Below are 26,664 nucleotides of genomic sequence, written 5' to 3'. Positions count from 1 at the left end.
AGTGTATTCTAAAATTAGTTTAGGGTTGTATAACGTTGTACAACTCAATCAATCAAACGTTTGTTTAATCAATGTATTGCCCCATTGAAAAAAAAGAAATGGCCAAACTGGTACACCCGATGCTATTTAATATTTCCCTTATGTTTGATACATTATCTTATCACATCCATGGTATGAAAACAATGCTAAGGAGTTGCTTCAATGAAATGTAATAGCTTTAAGCTGAAAACGATATGTTTAATGGTGTTTTTTAGCGTTGTTACATTTATCATGCATGCCGTTACAATTATTCCGATATGCGCAGCAAATGTAACACTGAAACAGCGTCCACGTTCGGTTTAATAACTCCCGGGCTGTTGTGTGTATTGCGTGGTTAAAAGGCCGTGTGTTTGTGTTGTAAACAACTCATGTTATGTCTGCGCACACTGTATGTTGCTATGGCTGCTGACGTTAGCATGTGTGCTATCAGGCAAAAGCTGAGATAGATATGCAACTACTACTGGGGAAAATGCCATACAAAACACAACACCTAATTTCGGAATGTTATTGTGACCTATTGAGCACAATCAGACCATCATGATTTGCTTGCTGGACCTATAATTAATTTATTAGCATTAAATGTCCACTCGCCCATCCAAAAGAAAAGCAAGATGGCTGCGACAGATTGTGAGCGCGACGGACTACGGAGGCCAGGAGGAACAGAGCTGGTGACGTAAGAGGCAGGCAGTGTTGCCAGGTTTGCGAATTGTAAGCGAGTTGCAGTGTATGCAAGTAGCGTGGTTAAATTCCTTGTTTCTCGGCGTGTTGTGGCACCCGTTTATCTGCTGGCTCGATCGTGATTTTCATAAAAGTAATATTTGCAGAGTAACTAAGAAACTTGAACGGCTAAAAAATAGGCTATGTCAGTTGGGGGAGGGTGGCGAATTTATTTTGCATATAGAGATGTGTGGTGAAAGTGTGGTTCGGTCGGAGATAGAGCATGAAGAATGAGTATGGGTACACCTTTTCACTTGTATATATGATACTATAATATACTGTGTATAGTATACACTAGGGTTCAGAAAGGGGCTAGCACATTCCAGTACCCAGACTGTAACTTAGGACGGATAAGTGTCAAACTGTTTGGGCTCTCCAGGGCTATATAACCTACCTGGACTGTGGTTCTGGGTGCAGGCCGTGCTGGTGGTATAGACCTAGAGGCCCGCTTTTGTCTGTGGATGAAAGAGTACATTTTAGGCGAGTCTGCGATTTAACACGTTGATTTGGATTAATGTGTAAACTGTAGTTCATTACCTGACCCACCGGAAGACAAAGACGGCTATGATGACGAGGAGAACGACTAAGGGGACTCCTGCACCTGCAGCTATTTTAATCCAAGGTACTGCATGGGGATCAGGAACTGTTGGTAGAGTTGGTACTGAAAAATTGGTAGAGAAAACCATTTATTCAACATATTTGCTGATGAAAATCATATACAAGTGGGTGAAATGAATGAATGGTTGCGTATTTGTTACCTGCTACAACAACCGACAGATAGGTGGAATTTGTCCCACCTATTGTGTTTCTGACTGAGCAAGAATAGTCTCCACTGTCGTCTAATTGAATGCTAGGGATGGTGAAGGTGTGTCGAGTTTCCTCGTGTATGGTTTTCTTCTGGTGGTACCAGGTGTAATTGACCAGTGGTGGGTTGGCATCACTGCTGGTACAAGTCAGAGTCACTTCACTGCGCCACTCTATTACACCCGACAGACTCACAGACACTGAGGGCTTCTTCGGGGCATCTGGAGAGGAAGATACATAGAAACACAACTCCTGCTCATTTGGCTGAACATTCTTACCGTGTTCATAATGCTGCTTCTGTATTTGTGTATCAACATAGAACTTACTGACTTATAACTGTTATGTATACTTACATTGGACATCTAAAGTGATAAAAGATGAGTTTAACTTTCCATATTCATTTGAAGATTGACAATGGTATGTCCCACTGTCTTTGGAGCTGATAGAGGGGAATTTATATGTTGTATGTGTTTTTCCTGGCAGTGTTTCATTCTCCTTGTACCAGGTGTACAGTTCTTGTTTTGTGTTTGGATCACTTTCACAAGTCAGAGTCAGTGGACGACCCTCCTTTATCACACCAGAGGGTCTCACTAATAAAACATTCCTTGGACCATCTGTAGAACATAATGTTAACATAGATTAACTTTAACCCCCCTTAAAACATAATTTAATTTAATTTAAAAAGTGTGTTCTACTCACATCTGATGTTGAGAGTTTCTTCGGGACCTGGACCTCTGTCGTCATCTTTGACAGCACAGGAGTATTCTCCTGCATGCTGCCTGCTGCTGACTGTGTCTAGAACCAGACTGTTCTCTGTGTGGTCCAGAGCCATGTTGTTGTGGTACCAGATGTAGGCGGGGTAGACGGGCAGAGGACACTTGGTTCTGCAGGTCAGGGTCACATTCTGTCCTTCTTCGACAGTGGATGGACTAAACGTCACCAGAAAGCCTAGAGGGTGCCAAAAAAAATATATATATGAATGCCTGAGGGCGGGAAGAGGGTGCTTTCGCCTGAGAGCGAAAAGCTGGTGCTTTGGCATGGGGGGTCAGATCAACATGGAATAAGTTCTGTACTGGCCATATAAGCGTGTCTTGAGTGTACAGGGTTTGATATGGAATGTCAGAACAGCTCTATTATGGAGATCTACGTGTGGTAGCAGGGACATTCTCTTGAGTGTACAGAGTTTGATAAGGGCCCACGTAGGGCCGGGCCTTAATTTTCGGGCCTGTTGAGAACTCTAGTTTTCGCCGGTTGCCGGGCGCGGCTGCACTAATTACTTTGGGGCGGGCCCCTCTAGAGTTTGAATGGACAGGTGGACCTGTTGAGAACTCTAGTTTTCGCCGGACTAATAACTAGATTTTGAAATTTGAAAGGACAAGTCGAAAGGGAGACATCGAAGAGGATAGGATGGATGGGGAAAGATCAACATATGGAATGTCGGAACAGGTTCTGACATATATCCATATATGGAGATCTAAGGGTTTGAGGTCAGATGAAGAGTTTCCGGCCTATATTGATGACATCGGGGATCTCCATATATGGGCTTAACTGTGACAGCAGGTCGCATTTACTATGACATCAGGGTCTCCAAATCTCCATCCCTGATGATGTCACATGATGTCACGAGACCTGGGCTCCATATATGGTGCCTGACACGCATGTTTAGTTGCAGTAATTGTTTAATTTAATTATCAACTTTATGTTCAAAAAATAAAATGTATTGTTGCAGATGCCTGCCTGCCTCCAGCTCAAACAAAGGGATGGATTTGATTTCAAGCTCAAAGCATTTAAATGTGCTGAACTTGTAGCTACTTCTTAACCTGTGACTGTATTTTAACTGCTGTGCTCTGGTGACTGTATTTCCCCACACAGGACCAATAAAACTATATTTATATTTTATCTACTGTCCATCCAAACTAACCATAGTCTTTATTCATCTGTATGCTCAGTTGTAAGACACAGTCACAACAAGCCAAAATAAACTATGATTTCAGATTGAATATGTGAACAGCGCAACTTAAAAACAACCTCTACTCACATCTGACCGTGAGAGCTTCTTCAGGGGCTCTGACGTCCTCTCGACCGCTGACAGCACAGGAGTATTTCCCTGCATGGGTACTGATGACCGGGCCTACGACCATCCGTTGTCCCCCTGCGTGCTCCATCTTCTGTCCGTTGTGGTACCAGACGTAGGTGTCTTTCAGCCTACAGTTGGTGATGGTGGTGTCACAGGTCAGTGTCACAGTATGTCCTTCTATCACTGTGGAAGGTGTCATCGTCACCCGGAAGCCTAGAGGGTGCAAAGAAAATAAATAGATATATATTAATTTACTGCTCTGATGTGTGTATTTCCTAGATGTTAAACTGAAAATACAAACTGTCGTGATGATTGTAGTGACAATCATCTCCAAATGGAATCATGCCCAAATCATTTGAAAAGGCTTTTCAAAATCTCTGCTCTGAGGAAGGCTGAGGCCGAAACGTGTCAAACGTTCAGAATAAATAATAATGTGTATCTGAGCCAGTCTTGCATCCTTTAATTTGGACTATACTGCTATTTCCACTTTGGTGCTATTTGAACCTATATAGTTTAGCACCCACTGCCTAAACAACAAGCCTTCACGGTACAGAGACGGTATGGAACATTCGTCCCATATAGCCAGTCTGTCTGAGGTTATTCATTCAGGAATATGAATATTGAGTGTTCATTGAGCAATTAAAAAAAATATTCCTAATAGTTCCTTGGCCTAGCTGGCAGCGTGCACAAGAAATATGATGCTGCAGACAGACAGAGTGTATTTCCTAGATATTAAACAATGTTAAATGTATAATGGAACACCTTATGCAAAAGTTACCTGTGACCCCCAACGTGACTCCGGGTTTTCCAGCATACTTCCCATCTCGTTTGTTGGTTGTGAACCTGAACATGTACTCCGCTGAATCGGTCTCTCTCAGGTCCATAATGGTCAGGGTGCAGCGCTGTTGGACTGTCGGGTCGCGTTCAGTACCACTGTGTCCAACTTGGACACAGTGGTACTGAACGCGACCCGCATAGCGAGAGTCCTGGTGCAGATCCCCGGGTCCGTTCACCTCCCATTTAGTGAACCAGAAACTGTTCAGGACGTTGACTTTGACTTTTGAAGACCAAATGCCAATGGTCCGGAAACTGGATTGGTGACTGTAGGTGCAGTTTATTTTCACCGTTGATCCCTTAATGGCGCACAAAGCACGAGGGGTGTAAATCACTCCCCAGTCACCTGGAACACAGAACATATCGCAATCACAGCGTTATATAGATGATGACAGGAGACGTGTCTTTCCTTGCTAGAGGCCTCATTGTTAGTCAATGAGACAAACAGTCACTTATAGTTTTGCCTATACTTCCATATAATAGGAACAGCTGTTTATTTCTGGTACTCCCAGTTTCAATACTATGTGACCGAGTTCCGGCACTGCAGTGAAGGGAGAGGTCACAGATGGGGCTATAGTTGATAAACTTAACCATACCGTATTTGTATTCATGTATATGCTGAGTATCAGGACAAACCAAATAAAAGTGTGATTTGAGATCCAAAAAAGTAAACATCACAGCTTAAAAAAAACGTATACTCACTGTTGCTGTCGTGTCGTGGGATTTTGGGATCCTCACAGTTGTCTAGACGGAAAACAAAACAAAACGTATTGCAGTCACAATAGATTAATTGACTTACTGCTCTATACTGTGTAGAAACAAACACACATCATTTTTGTTTCCACCAGGCCGAAGGCATGGGGAGAGAGTATGTTTTGCACTCCGTCTGTCAGTGGGTGCATGCGTGTATACAGCTAATCTCTGGCACCGTTAACCCGGTCGATGCCAAACTTTGCACTACACACTCTGTGGATGCCAACAATGAACCTCAGCCCCAAATCTTCCAGAACGGCCACCAGGAGGCCGACTTTTGTAAAAACATTTTTTTTTAATATTACTGTCATGTGCTCAAGACGGATCTGTTCCGATATTTCATATTCCATCTTAATTGGCTAACATTGGCTTTCAGAGTTTGCAGGATTGGCCCGTTTTTAAACAAAAAGCCTCAAATCATGAACGCAGTGTGCAATTCACGTGAAATCTTTCACACACTTTCCTAAATTCCTACTAGGCCTGTAATAGGTGGATTAATTTTTGCAAAACACATATTTTTGAACAAAATGCCTCAAATCATCCAATTGCCATCAAATTGGCCTATTACAGCGCAACCAGGATGCCACAACAACCTGACCTGGCCTGGTGGAGGCCTGTGCCCCAATTAAGGGGCACTCTTTCTAGTTTGTACCATGTGACCGTCAGAATACCAGGTAAGCCACTCCACACATGAAAAGGTTACCTGTTATGGTCAATTTGACTCCGGGTTTTTCAGAGTACCGTTTCCCACTCCCATCTGGCTTGTTAGTCATGAACCTGAACATGTAATTAGAACGATCGCTTTCTCTCAGGTCGTTAATGGTCAGGGAGCAGCTGCGGTCAAGGTCGTCACAATGGCTCTCCACACGACCTTCATACCGCGAGTCCTGTATCAGATCCACATCATTTCCACCGGCTGATCTAGTGAACCAGAATCTGCCTGTGACATTATAGACGCCATCAGGTGGGTAAATGTAGGAGCAGTACATGTGAACAGTCGATCCCAGACTGGAGCACGCATCGTCAGAGCTGTAGGTCACTCCCCAGACAGCTGTAAACACACAGATCACTTTATCGTATTAAAGACATTCTGACCCGAGATCAGATTCTAAAAAAAATGTCTGTTTGAAAATGACAGTTTCTTCAGTCGTTCTTCGATTTTTCAAAAATGTCCTATTTCAACTTTTCAAATGTATAATAGTTCCAAATGTATAGGTTCTGAAGTGGATCATATATGTTTTTTTTTTAAATAAAACAATAAAACAAATACAAATCTACAAAGTAATAAAGTACGAGTACAATATTTGCATCTGAGGTGTAATGGAGTAGAAGTAAAAGTATTGGAAATTGGTAATACTCAATTCAAGTACAAATACCTCAAGATTGTATACAGTAGTAAATGTATTAAGTTATACTTTGCACCACCACTGGTAACGTGTCTTTGCTTGCTTGCCATTATTAGCCAATCATGAGACAAACGGGATGAGAAAGGAAGGCGCTTCCTCTTTTGTTTAGGCAGTGCATGGGTGCTTATCACTCAGCTATAAATACAACTGGGTTCAAAATACCACCTAAGTGGTTCACTTCACGTTCTCAATAAATAGGAATGTTTAGGCCTGGGCCGTGGCTCAGCGGTCCAGGCACCTTGGCCGGTATAGCCTGGCAGTGTGCCGTGCCGCGGACTCGACTCCCGATCCCGACGGCCTTTACCGCCTGTCACGTCACTCCCCCATCTCTCTCCCCCCCACTTCCTGTCAGCCTACTGTCTGTCTGTCTGTCTGTCCCTCTATAAAAAATATAAAATAAAGGCGAAAGCCGCGGAGAAAAAAAACATAAAGAAATTAATAAAATAGGAATGTTTACTCTGAGCCGGTCTTGCATCCTTTATTTTGGGGTGCCGCATTTTCATTCATTCAATTTTCATAAACGTGTGGTGGGGGGGCTCAGCGTGCGTCCAGTGCCGGCCCCGTCCACTATAAGGAAAGTATAAAGAAAGTATAAAGAAAATGTTCTTTAGATTTTCACTACAGAGGAGAGGCTGGTTTGCGTTTCATGAGGGAGCTAGAAGCCATCAGTCCCATCAGCCTTAATGCAAGGCACGCAGAATTAAGCATCAGGGCTATGGACCAGTCCAGAACTACCGACAGGTATAGAACATATAAGCCAAAGTATGTTCAAAATATAGACATTAATGTCTGAATGAATTCACAAAGTCAGTCAGAATCGGGATGTATTATTGAGCATTCCCCTCTTCACAGTCGGCGCTCGTAGCCTCGTAAAGACAGTGATGTCACTGAAATGTGACTGCTTGTCTGTCTGTCCGCTCCCCCCTGCTCTGTTAACATAATGAGTAAGTAACCCATTCAAGTGGTCAGTTAAATGTGAAACACATGCTCTATTGAGAAAACAAGAAGCTATTTTGACAAAGACACTATTTTTTATTCAAATCAATATATTATTCAGTTAATTTTGTATTATTTTAAAAGTATGGCTACTGTAACTAAAGTTGAATTTCAATGGACTTCTATAGCTGGCCTGCACTGTACACAGTTCTAACGGAGCAGAACAGACTAACTTCACCTCATTTTTTTCCCCCTGAAGTATGAGGACAAGGTTGAGGACAAAATGTCATTTTATTCATTGAAACAAAGTTACCGATATAACAAAAATGTACTCACCTCCGATAGTTTCTGTGGGACTTCTGTGACCCTCTTGACCTTTGACAGCACAGGAGTATTCTCCCTCATGCTGACTGCTGACTGAGTACAGATGAGTGTTATAAGTCCACGTCTCTCTTAGAACCTCCCCATTGTGGTACCAGATGTAGGTTGGGCTGCTCGGATAACACTTATTGGTCTTACAGGTCAGTGTCACCCTCTGTCCTGCTCTCACTCTGGGAGTTATCGTCAACTGCAGGTCTAGGTCCAAAAAACAAAACAAAATGATGATTGTAAGTCACAAATTATAGAATTATTACATTTACTCTGATGTTTCTGTTTAAGATCAACCCTATACTTAGTTGTGACAGTAAGAATTGTATACTAGATAAGCATGGAAAAGGTTACCTGTGACTGTTACTTCGAATCCACAATAATAACCAGCATGTGCATGTATCTCATCTGATTTGTTTGTAAACCTGACCATGTATTTTGCTGAATCAGTCTCTCTCAGGTCTCTAATGGTCAGTGTGCAGCTGCTGCGCTCAGTGCGCTGATGGTCACAATGGTTCTCCACACGACCTGCATACCGATGGTCCTGTTTCAGATCCACAGGTTCATTATACATCCGTTTAGTATACCAGGAATAGTCTGTGACTCGTGAACCCATGCAGCTTATTTGCAAAGTTGATCCCTTAACGACACACATGTAATAGTCATCATAGTTTACTCTCCCGCCACGTTGAACCTGAATGACTGAAACACAAAACATATCATAATCATAAAGTTATTAGAGGACAGGAGATGTTTATTTTGCTTGTTAGTGGCCCCCATTATTAGTCAATGACACAATCAGGATGTTAGTGCCAACATATCGTTTTGGATAATAAGGCTGTGTTGAACTGCAGCTTTATCCGTCACTTAACTTTCACCATTATACTGTACACTTTGATTGAAATATGTATTAACACCTGTTTGCAGAATTACAGTACATTTCAAGCACAAACTCAATACAAAGACTGTTAACTGTGAGTGGACGACCCAATTAAGCATTACACTTGTTCACGGGGGGCGGTGGGGGGGATTCAGATTTTACAGAGGCCAGTTTCGAATTGCAGCCATCCGCGTAGGTGCCCTTTGAGAGCGGTGCACACTGTACTGCACACACAGACAATACACTCTAAAGTAGTAAAGTTATATACGTTCAGTCAGATTGAAAAATGGATTGAAAAACGTTTCGTTTTAGGATGTAAATGATATGCACGCCGATGTTATGTTTGATCTTGACATTTTCAGGCTCTGCTACACATTGCTCCCTCCCTACGCAGCCAATGAGAAGACAACCCCAGTGGAAACAGAACCCACAGGGGAAGCCACTATGTGGCGGTATATAGCAAGGCAACACATATCAGCCTTCAGTGGAAACGGAACCCACAGGGGAAGCCCTTAAAAGGCCCTTAAAAACAAGGCTGCAGAACTCCCAAAACAAACTGGTCAGGCTCCTTCTTGGCCTCACCCCCCGAACCCACCTCACCCCTGCCCACTTTGACAGGCTGGGATGGCTTAGGGTCGACGACAGAGTACAGCATCTTGCAATGGGTCTGGTCCACAAGATTCGATACACCACCAAGATACCCATGCATGTACCTGTCTAAATACTTCCTTAATGTAAACAAAGTCCACACCCACAACACCAGAGGGAGTGCAACAAACCATGTGCAACCCAGATTCGGCACAAACAAGGGACTAAATTCTTTTCGCTCCTATGCCACCAAAATGTGGAACGCCCTACCAACAGTCATTAAGACATGTGAATCCCTTGACTCCTTCAAAACCACTCTCAAAGGGCACCTACGGATGGCTGCAATTCGAAACTGGCCTCTGTGAAATCTGAACCCCCCCCCCACGCCCCCCCCCCCCCCCTTTTCCCCTCACTGTATATGTATCTTTTCCCTTTTTGCTTCCTATATGATGAATTCCTGTTCTGTTTTTTAACTACATAGAAGTGTCTATTTGTATGTCTCTAAATGTTTTGATGAATTGAACAATGTGGACCCTGTTGTAAACAAGTGTAACGCTTAATTGGATCGTCCACTCACAGTTAACAGTCTTTCTATTGAGTTTGTGCTTGAAATGTACTGTAATTCTGCAAACTGTTAATAAATATTTCAATCAATCAATCAATCAATCACTAGGTGGCGGTATAGCAAAGCAACACATATCAGCCTTCAGTGACGGCATGATGAGCAACAGTGTAGATTAGAATGAGCTGACCTTATACAAACCGCCAAATAGTTCAGCTGTTTGTCACATCACAGTTGGATAGATAACCCACATAGTGGTTAGCATGCGCATGTAAACGTCTCCAGTATTAAGCTGACTGAGGCTGAGCTATGCCAGCCTTAGGCCTGACGTAAAAAAAAAAGAATATATAATATAGTAGGCTGTAGGCCTATATATTCAAAGATTTGTGCCGCATTTTCACGATTTTTCCAAAATATTTTTCAATAGCTAAAGCCTAACATAATGCTTATAGTTAAAACACCAAAAGGGGTTCCCGTCCAGAATGGGTTAATTAAAATTTAATAAATAAATAACACCACTGATTTGTAGTCTACTCATTTGTAGGCCTACTATATTGTATTCATATTGTACTCTATAGGTCAGGTTCCTAACGTTTCTGGCCGGGGACCCCCAGAAATGCTTTGGCATTGTTGGGCATTCATGGCCAACTGCTGGCCTGGGTGCGGCCCCCACCTTCACTGATGATTTTTTTTTCTTACTTTTTTTTTTGCAAGTTAGCATCCGGCAGTTTCTACATGCTAGTGGGGACCCATACTCAATATTTCTAACATAAAACCCATACTCAACATTTCAGGTTCACGATCGGGCTCTATGGGCTGGCAAGTCGACTATATCTTCTGCAGGTGAACGTTCACAAGTATTTGTATGAAGTTATTTTCCGTCTGTTCTAATGGAAACGAATATTCCTCCGTGACAGACCGTATATCTTAAGGGGAAATATTTGCATATTTACATACAGTAGCCTATAGCGTAATATGACATGAGATTCTAAAGATTAACTAGTGCAGGGGTGCCGTGCAGGATGGAAAAGACTTTCCCCTGTTGTTTGTTATGAATATACGTTTGTAATCAGAATTTGTGAATTTGTGTCTCTCTCAGCTCTCCCCCCGATTCAATATTTATTTATTATTCATTATTATAACATTTAACTGTCTTCATATACTAGCATAATGGTGATATTTGATAGTGTTGTCCTGAACCTGAGATTTTAATATCTATGCCTTCCATGCATTTAATTTTAATGCCTGAACATTGTGAAACAATTCAGTTCCTCTCAGTGATCTAACAATGAACCACACTAATAATATTTTATCAATTGACCCTTCTCTCTGTGGGAAAGTGTCTACAACTTAAGACATTTGACTTCATATCACATCATCACAATATCACATCACTACAACTCCTCTGAAATACAGAAGAACAAAACCTTTAATAAATAATATAAATATGCAATACCTGGTAGGCCTACAGTCAAAAGGAAGAGCACAAATCCACGTGTTGCTCCTCTAAGATTCATAGTTACGCCTCTCCTCTCGGTGGAAGGCTTCAGAGGTTGATAATGTAAGAGAAAACATTAAAATATTATTAATATATAATGATACCTTTGAATTTACCCCCATGAAAGTGTAAACTCACTGCGTATGCTGGCAAGTTGTCAACAGGTTGATTTCCCCGAGGCCGATACAATAATAGGACGGACTGTGTTTAAAATATATGTAGGCTACACGTCCTAGCTTCCTCTTCATAGCAAGCAGCCTGATGGTAAATCACCACCTTCAACCGCAGAAGTCATGTTAGTGAGTTCCTTGATAATAATCTGTGATAAATGTTAACGTGTGTGTGTGTGTGTGTGTGCGTGTGTGTGTGTGTGCGTGCGTGTGCGGGTGTGCATGCGTGGGTGCGTGCGTTCCGTGTGTGTGTGTGTGTGTGTGTGTGTGTGTGTACATGTCTGTGTGCATGCGTGGGTGCGTGCGTTCCGTGTGTGTGTGTGTGTGTGTGTGTGTGTGTGTGTGTGTGTGTGTACATGCGTGTGTGTGTGTACTTAAGGGCCAACTGTCCCCACAAGTGTAGTGGACTAGAAGTAGACATTGAGTAGGCCTACCGTTTTTCTATAGTCAAGAGAAATGTGTGTACACAACATTGTGTTAAAGATAGCTATATCACATTATTTACAAAGTTACATGTTGGCAAGGGTTTACTTTTAAGTTTAAACTAAGCTTCGTGAACATTATTACAACAATCTCTCAAGATTTTGCTGTCACGTTTAGGACAATTAGCATTTAAATTAAATCCCAGCTGTGACCACCAGGTGACAAGCGCGAGCTTTTGGAACACGTGACCCAAGCGGACCCAAGGAAGAAGAGGTGTGTCCGTCCTGGTGGTCCCTCCTCCTCCCGCAGTGCATCATGGTTAGTGTGTACCGGTTGATGATGATGCTAGCAGCAGTGCTGCTATAGGATAGCTGCAGTGCTAGCTGCTGTAGTTTTTTGGCTCTGCTGTCTGTGTGTGTCTGTGATGGTGGAACGACGGAGCCTTTGGAACCGCTGTGTTTCACCACACGACAGGTATGGTTATTATTCTGGTTTATTAGCACGACCTTTAGCAGTGCTGCTGGTTCTGCTATGGTGAGGTGACGCTCTGTTAGCACGCCGAGCCGTTTGACAGGCTGTCAAATGGCTAGTCAGGCTAACTAGCATAATGCCTTGCTAGAATTGGCTACGTGTAAGTACAGTGAACCAGATCATATCAGATGGACTGTCTGGACTGACTGACAACATGAACACAGCAGACACACATTACACATTATTATTATTTTACTTGCTTTTCCAAAGCTGGTTTGATAAAGTGACAGTCTTGATTACATTTGATTATCATTATTACTATTATTACTGTATTATATAATTATAGTGTAAAATCCTCATCTCCATGTACAGTACCTGTGTACAAGTACCGTTGTTTACATTTGTACACTACACTGAGTTATAAATTCAATATTATTATTATTATTATTATGTGACTGCAAAGTACACATTTTCACCGTTTTACTTAGATGCAGACTGTGAGTAATGCAAATAGTACAAGTAAAATTATCCACCAAATACCGTTTAGATATTAATGTCCTTTTAAACCAACAATTTGGTACATGGTACTCATGGTAGTACCACTGCCACTAACGATGCCCTGGCCCCTTAATTAGTCCGACTCCTTACTGTCTGTAACCAGCCTGCACTTGTTAATTATACACTTAGACGTAGTACGTATATATCCCTGTATATCCGATGCCTAACATTCAGCCTCAAGTTGGTGACATCTTTCTTTGATGCAATGATGTTTTTTTGATGCAATGATGATTTTATGACAAGCTAACAACTCAGCACATGTGTAGGAATTCACAGTATATTCTCTTCAAACTGACATGCATGTATATCAGCAGCACTCTTCGCTACAGTGACATGTCTCTGTGTGTATTATATCCATTCAGATATACAAGATTTGCATGCAATGTGTGTCAGCGTAATTAGATTTTGGTGAAATTGTGAAAGTGCACAGAATTTTGAGTGTCATTCATGGCCAGTGTACCTTTAGACCTAACAACATTGCAGGCAAAGACTTTGCGAAAAGCAATTGTGAACACTGTGCCGGCAGCATCATGATTCATGATATTGCTCGTCTATTCTGAGTCCGGCTTGTGTTCAATATTAGTTATTTTACATGATTGAAGAACTGTCAACACTCTGATATTGCCATTATGGCAGTTTGCAGGATATAAGTTAATTCAAGTGTAGTGATATAAACCAAAAGACAGTCTGGTTTATTCGTGTCTATATATTTACTGGTTTATTCTGCACACACTGGAAGGTTAGAGATGATAGACCAGTGCTTTTTATGATTCGTGCTTTCTTCACCGTCGGTCTGTTCTCGTTCCCAGGCTCTTCTCATCTCATGAGACGTGGTTCGTGGCGTGCCCTTAGGTCAGGACTTCCGCATTGCAATGTACTTCCCCTGGTAGCTGTCTTTTCTCTACCATTCACAAGTTCACAACACCGGTTTCAAGCCTGGAGAATGTCAACAAATCTGCAAAAAGCATCAATCATGAATGTAACTTCCTGGTACTTCCGATTAGCCACACACTCTGTAGTCTTGCCCAGCGTGAGGTGTGAGCGTCCGGCCATAGTTTACAGTAGCTCTATTGTGGTAAATCCATCAGTGTCGCCAGTTTTAGATGCGCCGAGAACATCTCTAGTCTACAAGCCTTTCATGTTTGCTTTGCTTCAGTTCAGCTGCCATTTTCCAACTAGGGATTCAGTATTGGGGCCCTGTAATGGGACATGTGGCTGTTTATTGGCCATCAGATTCGTGACATTTCTCTTATGGGAAAAGGTATGGAGTTGAGCCAGAAGGCAGAGCTCTCTGCCGAGCAATCTTCGTTCCTACCTTCACCTATGGGTCATGACCGAAAGAATAGTGTTGCAGACGCAAGCGGCCAAAATACGTTTTCTCCGAGATAAAGGTGAGAAGTTCAGTCACTGTCCCTTTTGAGTATCTTAGATACTGAGCCATCCCAATTGGGTTTAAGGCACTGAAAAGGCATAGAAGTAGCCATATCAGTTTGTTTTGGGACGTCTAATTCTTTAGTTTAGAGATAACACAGGGTGAGAGGCAGAGGGGCATGTTAAATCAAAGCTGTACATGGGCAGGAGGGCATCTTGCTTCTCATCTCTCGTCTGATCCTCTACTCTGATGGGATTAGAGGGGCCAGACTCTTAGCCGCTTACTCCACCACGTCTAGTAGTAGACTCGTTCAATGGCAAAACATGGTCTGCATTTCTATAGAGCAGGGCTCTTCAACATTTCTCAGGCCAAGAATCCTTTAGCTGAGAGAAAGAGATGAAGCAGGAACCCACCACTACATATTGGATTCATGTTAAATGTGTGTTTTCAGACATTTAGCCATTCAAAGCCTCAGTACTTTGTAAATGTACATGACCCTTTAGCTCGGTACTTGGTCTGCTGTTTGTTCCCTGTACACCAAACTGCTTCGTAGAAAATGGCAGAGGCACGCTGTTTGTAGATCTGCTATTTTTGGCAAATTTTCCCCCTGAGAATATGGATACTTGCGAAGGTTCCGCAACGATATAAGTGCCTGGTGCTGGGAGTCTGGTGCAACGCACAGGGCCTGACCTGGTGAGAGCAGGAGTGGACCTGGTGAGACGTAGGAGGGGCCCAGACAGGAGTCAACCCACAGAGCCTAGTCCTCCCACGCGCCAGAATGGTACCTCCCAGTTCCGGCAGAGTAGTTCAAGAGGAACGGATTGTGTGGCCCTGCTTTTTCCCTAATGGGACTGATCGAGGATAGCTACTGGGACGTAAGTCGGGACTTGATCACCCCGGCTGGGTCACCTGAGTGAGGGGTATGATGTTGGGAGACCCGAAACCCCGATGACCTTGGGATACATCACTGAGGATACGTCCCAGGTGCATCCATGCGATGTATTATTATTTATTTTTTTACGTCATACGATGAATTAGCACAGCAGATTGACATTCGACAAGTTCATCTGATATATATATATATATATATATATATATATATATATATATATATGTTTATGGGACCGAAATAAGGGCAAGATTTGGTTGAAGTAGATCCAGGAAGATCTCCAGGTTCCGAGACACTAGACTAGACAGCCACTGCCACCACAGTGGTTTACCAATGTGTCATGTGTCTGACTCATTCAGTGCATGTGATGCATGCAGGGCTGTCACCAATCATCATTTTACTGGACGATCAATTGTCACGCAACTTATTTGTGATTAACAATTTCATCGTGTGTTTTGTAATTGAACGTTAGGACATAGTATAAATCATTTCTGTTTCTTGTAAACAGAAATTCCACAGGGAAGATGTGACGAATCACTTAAATATACAAAGAAATGACTGACATACATATATTTAGTAATTATTTAGTATTATGTAATACGATGTGTATTGGCCTTCTGACAAGTTTCGATGAGGAAGCAACACTTTCACTTCTGTTTGGAAACGCAACGTTGAACGTTATCAACCCGACGTGAATCATTCATGTACGTAACTTGTTGACAAAATGAGCAGCTTGCTTTTAAAGTAGCCGAAGCTGACATTTATTCCATTGTCAGATGATCCTGTGTCTGTCTGAGCGACATGCGGTGAGACATGACCTTTGACACCATCTATGTCTCAACAGGAGAGCAGTGAGACTAGATGCAGCCACCCCATTGTATGAGTTATATTGTATTAACATAATAAACATACTCTACCCTACCGTAACCATACAGATGAACAAAAATGTATTCATTAAAAAAAGATACAGTACATAGTGCGAATGCGAATAGTGCTGCTTTAGGCATCGTCTTGCATGTTATTTGGAAAGTGACGATCTATGCTGCCTCGTACAGTACTGTATGTTATGTCTGTCCAAAGATGATACCCAACCAGAAAAAGCAATACAAAATGTATTGCTACTTGCTTTCGTGCATCCTTTAATGTCATCGTCATTGTGTTTCCTTTGCTTGATGTTAAAGTAAAGCAGCGTTGTTTTCGTCGACTAAAACTAGGACGAAAAATGTTCGTCGACTACCTATTTTCACTGACAAAAACAAATGAAAACTAAGCTATGATGACTAAAACTAAGACTAAATATAGTGACAATTTCGTCGACAAATAAAAACTGTTCTAACCCTGTGTTTGTGTGTGTGTGTGTGTGTGTCCAGCTAGCCTCCTTTTGGAGGTGTGTCCCGATGCCATGGCCTCCGGTCACGGCTCGTCCCCGGGGCCTCCCCGCCCCGGCGGTGGAGGGGTCAGTGACGGGGTCTACTGCAAGGACAGAGGAGGGTCTTCCTCCGCACGCCACTACAGGCCTGTCGTCCGCTCGCTGCCCGACGTCTGCCCCAAGGAGCCTACCGGTGGGTGAGAATACATTACCTCTCGGAGTTCAATTAACCCATTCTGACCTGAGATCAGATTCTAGAAATGTCTTCTACATCCTGACAGTTTTCTGAAAAAGCTATGTTTCTATATGTGTCAGTCGTTCTTCGATTTTTCTAAAATAGCAGACCTACAAGCTCGTAGCGCGCCACCGAGTGGCGCGCTACGAGCTTTGCAGATCTGCTATTTTTAAATAGCTAAAGCATAACGTAACGCTAACGTCAAAAGGGGTTCCCGGCCCGCCCAGAATGGATTAACTCTGAGGAAGGAATAAAAGGATTTTACTATGTATAGGTCAAGGAGGATTAACTGATTTCAGTTTCCTTTGACTAATCCCGCTTTGATTCATAAACCAAGGCAATTTCATTGTCTTGTTCAAAGCTTCTACCATATCGTTGCTGTCGGCAGAAATATTATCTCCATATCCTAACTTTTTGTGTTGTTGTCGTAAATGAACGCCATTATTATTATTATAATTTTTATTTTGATGAGTTTTTGGGGCTTTTTATGCGTTTATTTTTGTCAGTCTGCATCTGCAGCCTAGGTGCTCGAACCGTTGCACCAGCAGCCCAGGCCATTTAATGCCATTCTTGATCATACTATAGCGAAACACAAAAGTAGCGAGCAAGCTCAAACATGGCGCGAATCGACACATTTCGAGCTTGTCGATCTGCCACTTTTGCTGTTTTTTTTTAAAATTTATTTTGAATCCTGAAATGTAACCGTTTTGGAGGTTTCCACCCAACAAACGATGTATTTTATAGTACAATTGAATAATTACATCCCTTCCCTATTGCACTGAGAAAACTGTTGTGGCTTTCTTTGTCCTTTTTTCCAAACTTGACTACGGTAGCGGTGGTCTCAAAAACATACGGGAAACTTTGACAGAAAAAGACTCGACGCTCACCGCATAGAAACTAGAAGTAAAAACCTCCTCAGTCCTAAGACCTTCGTCAGTGCCTATATAGGACCGAAACGTTTGCTTTTTTAGATTGAGCACAGAGCACTTTATGAGCATGATAAAATAAAGGAAAAAATATATAAAGTCTCAGTCTAAGGAGTTTTTACTTCTAGTTTCTATACGGTGAGCGAGTCTTTTTCTGTCAAAGTATCCCTTCACTGTTGCCATACTAGCCTGGAACTCACCTATGCTTTTTATGGCATAGGCAGCTCCCGGCAGGATCCGCCGGGAGAAACTATGCGCAGAGCTGCGCGACATGAGACTAATTACTTAGAGCGACAGAGAGAGAGAGAGAGGAGCGTGCGTGTGTATGTACATTTTACAAAGGTGCAGACGGTCAGAAATCAGCAGAGAGTGAGCAACGTTTGCGCTATACTCTATACCGAATTAAAGTGGACTCTCAGACCCAGCCTTTTTTTTCCCTCCCTGGAAATAAAAACGTCTGGGTTTTCCCGAGGCTGTTGCCAATTAATAACGTCGCTCGCTGCGGTTCCCCCCCATGTGTCCCCCGCGCCGCAGGCGAGGCCCGCGGCGGCCTGTTGTGCGAGAGGAGCCCGTCGGTGGTGGCGGAACACGAGCGCTGGACGGTGTACAGCTCCAGGGTCAACCTCCCGGCGGCGCTGAACGACCCGCGGCTCGCCAAGCGGGAGTCCGACTTCTTCACCAAGACCTGGGGCCTGGACTTCGCCGAGACCGAGGTCATGCCGTCCTTCTACCTCCCCAACATCACCCGGGAACACTTTGGCCCCTACCTGCAGGAGACGGCCCAGGTCAGTGTTATGTGTGCGCCCCAAACCCGGTCCAGGACACACACACACACACACACACGCACACACACACTACCGGGCACCAAGGACAAAAAGGTTTGGAACCTTTTGAATTGAATACATAGGACGCAAGTCCCCAAGCCTTATTTGTGTTATCCTTTTAGCTTGTCTTTTACACTTCTGACTAATAAAGTATTCGATACAAAAAAAAAAAAAAAAACGAAAGAAAAAAAGAAAAGCAGTTGCTCAAGTAATACCTCTGCCTTCACTGACGCTGCATTATTCAACTGAATGACTGTCACTTTAAGTGCAAGCTGTACAGTAACCCAACACCTGCTAACAACCCCACCTAAAATGACTGCTCTGTGCAGTGAAACATGGACTAATAATAATGGCATCCAGGCACCCGTTCACAATGCAGACTCAGAATCAGATTCACTCTACGTAAGGGTACATTGTACTTGCATACTAAGCATGTGAAGATGCACGTGATTCGATTACTCATTATCTGGGTAGCATATACAAATCACATGCTACTTCCATGTGTAGACGATGGTTTATATACAAAGCAACATTAGATAAGACAACGGGTAAGAGTTCAGTGTCCTACCTTGTGGCACAGTCTTTCTAACCACATGACCACCCCATATCATCTAGTATAACCACAGCACACCGTAGGCTGTGTTCAGGGGAGGGACATCTTGGTGGGTCGTCGATGTTTGTCGCTGCACTAGTGACAGGGTCTCTCTCCCAAACAAACGTATTCAGCTTGAGACCCTATAAGTGTTAAATATTGCGTTTCCAAGCAACCCAGACATAAAAACAACGCCATTATGAATTAACCACTTAAAGGTGTAGTTCACCCAAAAAGTTACTTCTTTTCCTTGAATTCGTGGAGATATTATTTAGTTTTAGTCGCATTCCTGAGACAATAATTTGATGACCGGCGCAACTTTAAGAAAAAGTTTAAAAAATAACAAATAACATTTTTTTACAACATGTTTATTGGTAGTAGTTTTCAACAATGTAACAAATAACATTATTTTGAAACCTTTTGTTCTTTTTTTCTTTTTATCTACTGGTGGTCTTTTGGGAGAGGAGTTGCCAAAAAATAATTGGCTACTCCTATATAAGTAAATACCAAGAGCATAGAATTAATTTTCTTTCTCATCTTTTATTAATTATTTGTGTATTTCACTGAATCTTTTGCTGTTTTTAGAGGGAAAGAATCCATGAGCGCTGTAAGGCCATCTGTCCCAACAAAGACGATGTGGACTCCGTCTCCAGTGTCACCGCCACTAACCACGGTATGAATTATTAACACACCTCCCTCTGTCTCTGCAGCCTGCTGCCTCTGTTTACAGACTTAACCCTGATTTATACTGTTTTATGACGCTATCACGTGGCAAAGAATAGCAGAAGTATAAGGTAAGGCAAGGCATTAAACACCTGGCGCCAACTCTAAAAATGTCAGAACCGGGGTTGAACCGGTTCCGTTCTCTTTTTCCTGCCAGATGAATTGGTTCAGATCACCTAAAAGTTGGTTCGGAACTGGAACCAAAAAATACTACTACTTGCCCTGAAGTGGGAAACCAAAGTGGGGCGTATCACTTTAGGTTGGAAGATGCAGATGTGATATAAACCATCATCAAAACTAAAAGAACAGAACCCGTTCTAGATTCTAAGTTCTGGCGGAAAAGGAGCCACTTAGACACATGTGAGCGTGCCTCTGATTGTGGTTTTTCAGGCATGACGCGATGATGGAAGATTAATAATTTGTTTTGAATATATTGCTGTTTTCAATAAACGGTCTTAAATGTTAATGTCTATTGGTATTCACCGTGGCAAAATCACCATGTCAAATCCTAGGACCACAATTAAATGAAATGGAAACAAGTCTCCTAGAACATTTTCGTGTTGGAGTTTTAGCCTAAATGTTTTACTGTTCTCCATACTGTTAAGTATAGTATAGTACTATAGTTAAGTATTCAATCAATCAATAAATCAATCAGCTTTTGTCATAGTATCATTGCTCTAACCAAAGCTTTCTTTTCCTCAGACAAATCCAGAGCAGACCTGGAACAAGTTCCTAAGGTAAAAATCGATGTTTTTATCACAGTGCTAAGAAAGATACATTGAATTGGAACATTCTCCATTCATTACACATTCCCGATTGGCTTCATATTGCGGTTCTATGCACTCATATTGTACAGTTTTTTTTTTCCATCTTCCAACATGCAAAGCAAAAAAACACATTTAAATTGTTAATCACAATTACAGTATTTGTATGGGCAATGAATCGTCAACTTCTAACGTAATCGTGACAGCCTTATTTTGCCATTTTGATTGAAACCTTTATTTATTCTCGAAAGAGCAATTGAGGTTCTCCCTCATTTTCAATGCCGACGAGATTACATACAGTATATAAAACAATGCAGGTATAAAACACAAAACAAATCTTCATGTAAGGCATAGACATTATTATATAGACTAATGAGACAAAACACAAGTTAAAAACAGTTACATATTGAGGTAGGGAAGGTTCAAAAGCAGGTTATTAAATTGACCATAAGATATTGGGGGGGCGTATTAATTTTCAATGTTTGCTGTAAAGTGTTCCATGTGGTCGGGGGCATCGAAGCAAAAAAGCATGCATGTTGCCTGTGTGGGTTTGTGTCTCGGCTGCCTCACTCATCGTGTGTCACGTCTCTCTCGTCGCGTCAGATCTTCATGAAGCCAGACTTTGCGCTGGACGAGCCGGCGACCTTCAACGCGGTGCTGCCCTGGTCGCACTTCAACAGCGCCGGCGGGAAGAGCAGCAGAGACATGACCTCCTCCAGACTCCTGCAGGAGAAGGTCAGTCACTGTGGCTGCTGCTGCTAAAGGCCACTGAAGCCTTTAGGGGGGGGGGACACCCTCTACTGTACTGTACTGTCACTGTATTGTACTGGCACACCCGAAATCACCATATATACAGTTAATATGTCCGTGTGTGTTTGTGTGTGTGTGTGTGTGTTAGGTAAGGTTGCACACAGGTGGTGAAAAACAACCATGCTGTTTTCGTGCTCAGATGCACCCACACAGCCACCCACACACATAGCTCCGTAAGGGAGTGGTTTCGCCACTAAAAAAAACAACAAGAAGAATACTATATTGTTGCTGGCGGGGCAGCTCACGACACGCGTTGAGCTTGTAGATCGACTATCTTCGGTGTGTTTTAAAAATCAAAGAGTATTCGAAGTGATCAAACTATAGCAATTAGGGCCCAGGCGGTGGCGTAACCGTCTGGGCACCCGACTGGTAATCCAGTCGCAGTGTGGCCGCGGGTTCGACTCCCGAGCCCGACACGGCCTTTACTGCATGTCTTCCCCCCCCCATCTCTCTCCCGTTTCCTGTCAGCCTACTGACTGTATGTCCCTTCAAAAAACCAATAAAAGGCGTAAGCCGCAAAAAAATATCTTAAAAAAAAAAAAAAAAAAAAAAAACTAGCAATTAGAATTACATGTTTAGAAGCAATGGTTTCTATTGTTCCCCCCCCCCCCCTAAAATCCACCGCGGTGCATCTGGCTTTGTCGCGCGTCTAGTCTACACACGGAACAGTCACAATTGGCTTGTGTGTTCAGGGGAGGGTGAAAATTGTCACTGGTAGGTGAGTCAGTATAGGACATAACGGCAGTGACCGTACGGAAATTAGTGTGGGGAGGAATAGGTTGAAATAACGACTAAATTGGGGGTTAAAAAAAACAAAACACGTCTATTATGTTTTGGGTGACCAATGACCATGCCATGTTGTCTTGTCTTGTCTTGTCTTGTCGTACGTTTGTCTTGTTTTTGTTTCAAAACTTGATTCAGGTTATGTGGTTTGTATTAGTGTCGCTTCCATGTTAGCATAGGACTATGCAACTTTTTATTTTATTTTCTTATTTTTATTTTATGCTACCACAATATTTCGTGTATGGACTCACAATATTTTGTTATATTTTATATGTTTCATATGGGTGTGTCACATATGTCTTTTGATTTACTGTATACCCTGGATCTTGAATAAACAAAAAAGTAAAAAAAAAAAAAAAAAGATTATACCTAAAAAACATTACATTTTTCCGTCACGAGATTGTATAATATATATTTTTTAATGCTTTTGTGTCGTCGTCTCTCCCCCACCACACAGCTGAGCCACTACCTGGACGTGGTGGAGGTGAGCATCGCGCGGCAGATCTCGCTGCGCTCCGAGGCCTTCTTCCACGCCATGTCGTCGCAGCACGAGCTGCAGGACCGGCTGCGCGGCACGCAGCGCGCCGTGGCCGCGCTGCGCCAGCGCACGGCCGCCATGGACCGCGTCATGTGCCAGGGCCGGCTGCGGGCGGTGCGCACGGTGCTGACGCGCAGCAACTGCGTGAAGCTGCACGGCAAGCTGAAGCTGATGGCGGCCGTGCACCAGACGCAGCCCACCGTGCAGCTGCTGCTCGCCACCTCGGAGTTCGTGGGCGCCCTGGAGCTCATCTACACCACCAAGGAGGTGCTGCAGCAGGAGCTGCAGGGCATACACAGCTTCAGGTATATAGAGAGAGAGGGCTTTTTTTTGTTGTTGTTGTGTTGTGTGCCGTCACGTGATGGATTAACCCCCGTTCTGACCTGAGATCAGATTCGGGAAAAAAATCTTCTACACACTACTAAACCCAAGCGTTTAGGTTATAAACTGTTTTAAACACATAATTTGTAACACTCTTTTTTTTTTTTTTTCACTTAATTTTTATTGAAGGGAGAACAGACAGACAAAAACTCAAATAACAAGACAATACGGAAAAGAAAAGGAAAAAAGACAAAAAGTAAAAGAAAAAAAGGCTGCATTTTTCATATTACAATAAACATTCAGTGAAATTCTATTGCAATATCGCTAGGCTGAGAGAAGAGATTCCACTTATCCCATTTTTTATAGAATTTATCCTCTTGTAGTCTCAGTATGAATGTTAGTTTTTCCATAGAATACAGTTCCTCAATAATGTCCATCCATTGATCTTTCGTTGGTGGGTCCTGTTGGTACCAGCGTCGTGTGATTGCTTTTTTATTTGTAACACTTTTTAAACGTGTCACAGTGTTTAGATTATAAACGGAAGAACATGTTTAATCCCTGTAACACTTTTTAAACACATGAACGTGTTTAGTTTTTACAATCAAAGTCAGTCATATAGGTGGTTTAGAATTTGAACACTAGGTGTTTGAGTGAGGTGTTTGAGTGAACTCGTGTTCTACTGTGTTGTATGAATATTAATAAACACTTGGCATTTTATTATTGCACACATGATGTTTAGGTTTAAACGCGTCACATGTTCCAGGGATTTACAGTGTACATCCTGACAGTTTTCCATTCTGACCTGAGATCAGATTCTAAAACAATGTCTTCTATGTCAGTCGCTCTTCGATTTTTCAAAAATAGCAGACCTACAAGCTCGCTATGAGCTTGTAGATCTGCTATTTTTCAATAGCTAAAGCACGACATGATGCTAACACCAAAATGGGTTAATGCTCCGTCATTTGGATTAATTTGAAGTCTTTTTCATGGAATCGTCTCGTGTGGACCGAAAATAGCCGATGTACAAGGTTCCCAACGCACCTGGCTGCGATGCCTTGTAAGCTTGTAGATCTGCTATTTTTTGGTCATTTATTTTACGATGAAACTGAGAGAGTACGTTTTCAAAGTAGCAGTTGAATTAGCCAGTGTAGCTATAATACATGTTCAGTAGCATCTTCCATAAAACATCATTCTTTATAACTGTGCTACTTGTAATTGTTTAGGTAACACTTTAGGTCACATTATGTAATAAATTGGCCTAACAAAGCTTTTTGCTTATAACATTAAAGAGTATTTGAAATGGTCAAACTTCTTCCAGAAAACCCCAATGATCTCGGATATCTCCTAAAAGAAAAGGTGAAAGCCTCAGTCTGCAATTAACTGGCTGGCTTTATATTTACCAAACATTATAATATTATGGGTTTTTTTTTTATAGCTTTTATCCATGTACTGTGTGTATCCATGTATTACTTTTTTTTTTTAAATATGTTTATTGATTTTCTTTACAGTACAAAGAAGTAATTTCAAAACAATTGACATATATCCCCCCCCCCCCCCCCCCCCCACATCCCCATGGCAGCACAAATACAAACAAAATCTTATCAGGAAATGTTTTGACAACAATAAATACAGAACAAGAATAAATAAATAAATAATAATAATAATAACTAAACGAAAAATAAAACGAAAATAAAACACATTACATACAGTTAAACAAACAAATGCTATCCATGTATTACTAGCGAGGGCGACTTATTTTTATTCAAATCATATTCAAATGTATACATTTTTATAACATTAAATGAATGGTTAAATAAAATGCCGTGCACTGTTTCTCCCCTCCTCCACCCCCCAGACATCTGGGCTCTCAGCTGTGCGAGTTGGAGAAGCTGATAGATAAGATGATGGTGGAGGACTTCAGCATGTACGCCAAGAGTGACCTCTACCGCAGTCTGAGGGACGAGCCGCACATCATGGAGAAGGTACGGCTTTGACCCGTTTTGGACTGAGGCTTTGCATGTTCTCCCCGTGTCCCTTGGCCCTATAGGGTAGGTATACCCTCACAAAAAACATGCAGTAATCCTGGTCTCTAAACTGCCTCCCCCTGGCCAGCCGGGGGCGCCTGATGGAGGGGAAAGGAACTTGGTTGGAATAACGTGTTCCTTCCACGCGCTATACGTCCAACCAGGGAAACTCCCTCCCCCTGTCAGGTGTAAAGGAGCAACTTGGGCATGAAGGAAGCATGAGTTCAAGCCCTTTGCTCTCCCCAGGTTGGCGGAAGGTGTGATCACATTAGATGATTGACACAGGGGTGAAAAATGGGTTTACAAAATTGTGGGATAAAAAATTGAAAAAAAAAGAAAAAGAAAAGGCTTCTAAATCCTATTTTTTTTTTCCTGAAAAACCCATTTTTCTATGTCAGTGGTACTCAACCTTTTTCATGTCAAGGACCCCCCATAACTATCTCTATTGGGCCATGGACCCCAATCTCAAAATATGTAGTTCCAGGGACCCCCCAGAAGCAAATATTTTAGTTAAAAATGTTCGCTCTGAGCCTCTGAAATATATATCCAATGATTTGCACCTCCACTTTAACGATTTTTCAAAAATAGCAGACCTAGCAGACCTAAATAGCAGATCTACAAGCTCATAGCGCGCCACTCGGTGGCGCGCTATGAGCTTGTAGATCTGCTATTTTTCTATAGCTAAATTATAACATAATGTTTAAAACACCAAAAGGGGTTCTCGCCCAAAATGGATTAATGGAAACTGTGACACCTGCTGGCCGTTAGTTACCACTGCATTATGAATACTACAATCAGTGGTTCGCAAAGACCTCCCCCATGACTCTGATTATGGATTTACAATACTTGAGGATGTACTTGTATGTCCGTCTATAAATAACTGCCTTACTTGCTAGAATGTTAAAATATTATACTCTTCTCTTGGATTATGAATCTAGATGCTAAATAAACTGTACTGTGCTGCTGACTGTTTGAAACATTTGAACTGTGACATTTAATGCATTTATCTTTTGCTGGTTCTTTTTACACCAGTGGATGCCATTTTCTAATATTTCCAGGGCATGGGCATTATCAATTAGACACTCATTCAAGTCTAATGTATTTGTTTGTTTTAAATCATACAGTACAAATTCCATCTTGTTTATGCTCGAAGATCGGAAAAGGTGGGCCACAGATGCCACTGGCAAGACTTTTTTTTGTGCATGTGTAAATCACGCCAAATCCATAATTGTCTTTCATTGTATAATTAAGTGATAATCAACCACAGTCATCACATTGCTTACTTAATTTAATTTGGGAATATGTAATTTTTTATCTGGATGATAATGATGGGTTTTTATCAAATCAGGCCAATTCAGATTGTTTGATAAGTTGTACTAAATGGGCTCCCAGATCATTTTCTTTGATTG

The 26,664-nt window shown here is 42.1% G+C and overlaps 1 protein-coding gene across 2 annotated transcripts in view; it reads left to right on the top strand.

Moving 5' to 3' along the window:
* The first annotated feature begins 12,387 nt into the window (after nt 1–12,387).
* Nucleotides 12,388–26,664, top strand: part of vps54 (VPS54 subunit of GARP complex) — a 31,891-nt gene continuing 17,614 nt past the window's right edge. The window contains exons 1-8 of one of the 2 annotated variants that reach the window (XM_080757551.1): nt 12,388–12,530; nt 16,717–16,908; nt 18,411–18,661; nt 19,878–19,965; nt 20,718–20,752; nt 21,383–21,514; nt 22,830–23,215; nt 25,087–25,213. In XM_080757551.1, coding sequence (XP_080613677.1) covers nt 16,749–16,908; nt 18,411–18,661; nt 19,878–19,965; nt 20,718–20,752; nt 21,383–21,514; nt 22,830–23,215; nt 25,087–25,213 — 1,179 coding nt within the window. In that variant the 5' untranslated portion in view covers nt 12,388–12,530; nt 16,717–16,748. Of the gene's footprint in view, nt 12,531–16,716; nt 16,913–18,410; nt 18,662–19,877; nt 19,966–20,717; nt 20,753–21,382; nt 21,515–22,829; nt 23,216–25,086; nt 25,214–26,664 lie in introns of both variants that reach the window. The other variant, XM_080757550.1, reaches the window with a different exon arrangement.

Source organism: Protomyctophum bolini (assembly GCF_963924005.1).
Source record: "Protomyctophum bolini genome assembly, chromosome: 3".
Taxonomy (NCBI): Eukaryota; Metazoa; Chordata; class Actinopteri; order Myctophiformes; family Myctophidae; genus Protomyctophum; species Protomyctophum bolini.
This window is presented reverse-complemented; position numbering and strand designations above follow the sequence as displayed.